This window comes from Mauremys reevesii, linkage group 1 (assembly GCF_016161935.1).
Source record: "Mauremys reevesii isolate NIE-2019 linkage group 1, ASM1616193v1, whole genome shotgun sequence".
Taxonomy (NCBI): Eukaryota; Metazoa; Chordata; order Testudines; family Geoemydidae; genus Mauremys; species Mauremys reevesii.
The window spans coordinates 217,519,419-217,524,840 of NC_052623.1; the positions used below are offsets into that span (position 1 = coordinate 217,519,419).

At 46.2% G+C, this 5,422-nt stretch overlaps 1 gene segment (V, D, J or C); it reads right to left on the reverse strand.

The window, feature by feature from the left end:
• Positions 1–372: 372 nt before the first annotated feature.
• Positions 373–4,961, reverse strand: LOC120369634. The segment is given in 3 exon segments: positions 373–797; positions 4,337–4,513; positions 4,635–4,961. Coding segments are annotated over 3 exon segments (651 nt in total).
• Positions 4,962–5,422: the final 461 nt, after the last annotated feature.

Sequence of the window (5,422 nt, forward strand, 5' to 3'; positions counted from 1 at the left end):
GCCCACATCGAAGCTTGCACTACTGCAGCTTCACTGCCCCAGGACCTAAACTAGCTAGATTAAAGCTCACTCGAGTATGTCATCTTGAGCTGCAATCACACCTTGTGTTTTCAGTCGAGACATAACCTGAGTGGTTATTCGGGGGAAAGATGGGGAGAGGCTTTGGCTACTGGGAATGAATGGAGGGGATCAGGATCACAATGGGGCTAGGGTGGACTTAGTATTGGCTTTGGCAGTTGTCATAGGGGGGTTGTGGTGCTTGAAAAAGTAGAGGGCTTTCAGAATGGGAGCTGGAGATCTCTGGGGAATGCATCATCCTATGTAATAATCAGAAGTTTACTCATCTCTGGAGTTCTTAATATAGACCATGAGCTATTTTCCTTTGTGTGTCAGTACACCTCCCTCCTCTATGGGAGATGAGGAGGTGGCGTTCCTCTCTCTGAAGTGGTGTTCAGGAAGGGGAACTGTTTTTTGTTGAGGGAGGAGGTGGCTCTGAAGCACTGTGTCTAATCTGCTGGCGCAGAAATACACAGCTGAGTCCTCAGGCTTCAGAGGTGAGATTTTCAACTGAAAGAGCTGAGTTTGTGGACGGGTGGCTGTGAATCTCTCAGAAATATTCCCTGGCTCGACTTTAGCTGTATCATAGGAGTAATAGATCAGGTGCAATCCTTTGCCCTGAAGCTGCTGGTACCAGTACATGTAATCATAATTAGTATTTTGTTCACATTGTAGCTCCGCTATTTTTCCTCTCTCCAGTACCAGACTCAGTGTCTGATTGAAGCGGACCTCTGCACCTCCTGTGGGAAAGAGACAAAACACATGAGAGACACACAGTGAAACCAGTGGCTCCTGGGAAAAACTCCACAGCTGCACCCTGCAAACTCCAGGACAAGGATTTCATGACTTAGCCAAAAACTTACTTGCTCCTAAGAGACAAAAGGCCAAGCACCAGACTATCTGCATTTCCATCTTTAGAGGTGTTCCCCAGCACTGACTTTTATATGGCTCTGCCATCAGCACCCATAGGCGGGACCTGCTGTCATTGTCACCACCATTGGCTCCTGCACAGGCAGACCCAAAGGAGATTTCTGAGGAGGTTCAGGCTTATCCTGCTGGGCCCTCTTGAGAGGTAATCTTGATTCCCAGCTGTGAGATGGAAACCACTATTTGGATGAGCTGATTGTGGAATCAGCTTAATGCCTGTTCTAGTATAGACACTGTGTAGACACTGCAGAGACCATATTGCTGAGCGTCAGCTCACAGCAACCTCAGGTTTATAACCTATTTTAAGGAGGCTCAGTCTACACTTAATACTTATACCAGTATAGCTATGTCAGTCAGGGGTGTGATAAAACCAGCCCCCAGTGATATAGCTATGCTGGCTAAACCCCAGTGAGATGCAGCTATGGAGCCAGAAGCGCGCTTTCATCAGCATAGTTAATATCATTCAGAAGTTCCTACACTAGCAGAAAAGCTCCTGCTGTTACATTAGGGGGCTCTGTCAGTATAGCTATATCTACATAGCTAGGCCAGCATAGGCTCTGTAGTGTAGATACAGCCTGAAGGACTGGGGTTATCCCCCCATCTCCTTAAGAAAATATCTGGGGAATTTTAACATCTGTCTGAAGGGGAGTTTGGATTAATGTATCTCTGAAAGGACAAAACAACGCATCTTTCCCCTGTCCCAAGTATCCCATTAACTTAATGTAGCTAATCACCTACCTACTGTATGAAGTTGATTTATTATTATAAACTGACATACAGATTTCCCCAAATACCCAATGATATATCTAACATATTGTGATGGGTTGGATCGCAGAAACCCTCTTGGGAGCTGCCAACTGATGTGCCAAGACTACTTCTGCCCCTGATTTCCCAGCTTGGGACTCCAGCACCTTGTCTTACTGAGCCACACATGCCAGTCTGCTCCAGCACAGGCCCAGAGTCTGAACCATGTGCCCCAAAGCTGCAGACTTAACCTGAAAGTAGCTTACAGAAGTGTTCCTGTCTTTAACTCTCAGATGCCCAACTCCCAATGGGGTCTAAACCCCAAATAAATTTGTTTTACCCTGTATAAAGCTTATAGGGGGTAAACTCATAAATTGTTCACCCTCTATAACACTGACAGAGAAATATGCACAGTTGTTTCTCCCTCCACCCCCACCCCCAGGTATTAATACATACTCTGAGTTAATTAATAAGTAAAAAGTGATTTTATTAAATATAAAAAGTAGGATTTAAGTGGTTCCAAGTAGTAACAGACAGAACAAAGTGAATTACCAAGCAAAATAAAATAAAACACGCAAGTCTATGTCTAAGAAACTGAATACATATGCAACCTCACCAGTTCCGGTAAGTTTCCTTTTACAGACTAGTCTCCTGCTAGTCTGGGTCCAGCAATCACTCACACCCCCTGTAGTTACTGTCCTTTGTTCCAGTCTCTTTCAGGTATCCTGTGGGGTGGAGAGTCTCTCTCTTTAGCCGGGTGGAGAGTCTCTCTCTTTAGCCAGCTGAAGACCAAAATGGAGGGGTCTCCCACAGGCTTAAATAGACTTTCTCTTGTGGGTGGAGACCCCCTCCTCTCTCCTATGCAAAGTCCAGCTCCAAGATGGAGTTTTGGAGTCACATGGGCAAGTCACATGTCCATGCATGATTCAGTTTTTACCAGCCAAGCCACATTCCTGGGAAAGCTCAGATGTGGATTGACATCTTAAAGTTCATTGACGGTTTAAGTGGTTTTTGACTGAGCACTTAATTTGCACTTTTCTCAAGACACTAACCAAATGCTCTACTAGACTAGTTAAAATCAAGCCAGTACACAGCCAATATTCATAACTTCAAATACAAAAATGACACATGCATACAGATAGGATGAATACACTCAGTATATCATAACCTTTACATAGATATGTTACATGGCATATGTAGCCTAAAACATATTCTAGTTGGGTCATACATACTTTCATAAGCATATTTCATAAAGCCTTATGGGGAGGCACCCTCACATGTATATCTAACTTAAAACAGTGTAAAGGGGTCTGATTTTTAAGAAATCTTAAGTACCTTACCTTTGAAAACCAGTCCTCTTTAAGATGTCTCATGGTGGACACAAAGAAACTCAAACACACAATCTAAGGCTATGTCTACACTGTGCACCTTACAGCGGCACAGCTGTGCTGGTACACAGTGTTGCCGCTCTTTTGTCGGCAAGAGAGAGCTGTCTACCCCTGAGCGACAAAAGTTTTACTGATGAAAGTGCAATGTAGACATGGCCTTAGCCATTGGGTCCAAAAATGTTCTACACACTTTACAGACAAATAAGACTGACACAGCACCTGCCCCAGGGAGCTTTCAATCTAAATATTTGACAAGTAAACTGTTAGTTACAACTCTTAGTTTATGAACTAAGGAACTAAGATACAGTTTTAGTTTTTCATTTGGAAGGGGTGGCATGGAAAGTAGGTGAGAGCTCTCAAGGTGGTGGTGGGGGGGGAACAGAGAAGGATGGAAGGGTGCTGACAAACATGGAGAGAACAAAGGAGATGGAAGTGTGTTACTCCGCACAGAGAAAAATGATCCTGTGCACTCACCACTGATGGAAAATCCAAGGGCAGAGGGCTCCTGAGCAAAAACCATGCAGCCGTTTTTCTGCTCCCATTACTGCTCTGCTATGAGACTGTCTTCTAGGGTACTAAGGACTGTGTACAGGACCCCATGCCCCGTGTATGTGCTGATGCCCCCTACTGGATGGGATATGCCCAACCTTCTGTTTGTATCAGTTCCCACTGAGGAAAGAGCAAGTGGTTCAACTCTGCAGGCTGAGGCCTGCTCTTTTCGAGTCAGAGAGTGTGGGTTCTGCTCCCAGATGCTGCACATCACTGGTTAGTTAAGGATTTGGGGGGCAGATGTATCTATGGACACGGGGCCAGGACACAGTGACAGATTATATTAGTGCTGAGCCTGTGTGTCCTGCATGGATCTCCCAGAGGAGCTGTCCTATCCCATTTCCTCTTACCCAGAGGAGTGGGCCTTAATCCCCTCCTCATTCCTGTAGGTACCCATATAGTATTGACATAGATTGTGACTTCCTCTTCCTCTCCTCCCTATTACTGCACTGGCTGTGGGTAGAGATGCAGGGGGAAGCCCCTCTCTGGGAAGGGAGTTGCAGTAACAAGGGGAGGAGGTTTTTGCAGGGGAAGGAGGTGACTCTGAAGTGCAGTGTCTAGACTGCTGGCACAGAAATACACAGCCGAGTCCTCTGGCTTCACGGGTGAGATGTCCAAGTGAAGGAGCTCAGTCTGCGGCCTTTTAGCTTGGAATCGATCCGTGACATTACCTTTGTCTGTTAGCTCTTTATGAACAAAGAGGAAGAGCAGCTGCAAACCCTGTCCTGGGTCCTGCCGGTACCAGAACATGTTGTTATGCCCATAGGTTTGTTTACATATGAGCTGGGCTTGGTGTCCCTTTTCCAGGACCAGACTCGCGGTTTGGTTGATCTCAGCACCTGAGCATCCTGTGAGGGAAAGAGACAAAACATGTGAGATGGCGACAAAAGAAATGTCACAGAGGTAAATGTTCAGAGCCATGTCCTGCAAACACAGGGATGAGGATTCACCTTTCAGTCAAAGACTTACTTGCAGCCATGTAACAGATGAACAGATACCAGACCATTTGCATCCCCATCTCTGCCTCACTAGCAGGGATGTTCCCCCAGCACTGCCCTTTATACAGCTTTGCTCTGTAGGACTGGTTCTTCTCCTACACCTGGAGACAACAGAAGGGATCTGTTTGTGGTTTGGCTCCAGACTCTGACGCTCACAGACGCAACAGCTGAACCAGAGGGGCCTGCGCACATTCCTCCCTGCCTGGGAGCAGTGATCTGGATTCCCAGCTGAGACACAGATCACCTGCAAGTCAATGGGCCTATGTCACATGACTACAGGGGTGACTTCACAACACCCTCAAAGATCATCTGAGCAGAGAGATCAACCACTAAAAAGGGCTTTTTGAATGAGCTCTGACTCCACCCTCTTGAGTGACATACATTAGTGAGGGAGGTGGTGGGTGGATGTGTCAAGTATAGATGCAGCCTGCACTAGTGCTGTCTGTTTCTTCATTCCTGTTTCAGGCCTGTACTCTTCCACAATCTTACTCTTTGCCTGTGCATAGGGAATAATGCAGAGAAATGATCACACTGACTCAATAGCCAAACCCTTTGCCACAGCAAAGACCACAATAGATCACAGTTGCCATGATGTCTGTGCTCCTGTTGTGACATTCATCATTTAGCCATTGATTAAGAACATAAGAACGGCCGTACTGGGTCAGACCAAAGGTCCATCTAGCCCAGTATCTGTCTACCGACAGTGGCCAATGCCAGGTGCCCCAGAGGGAGTGAACCTAACAGGTAATGATCAAGTGA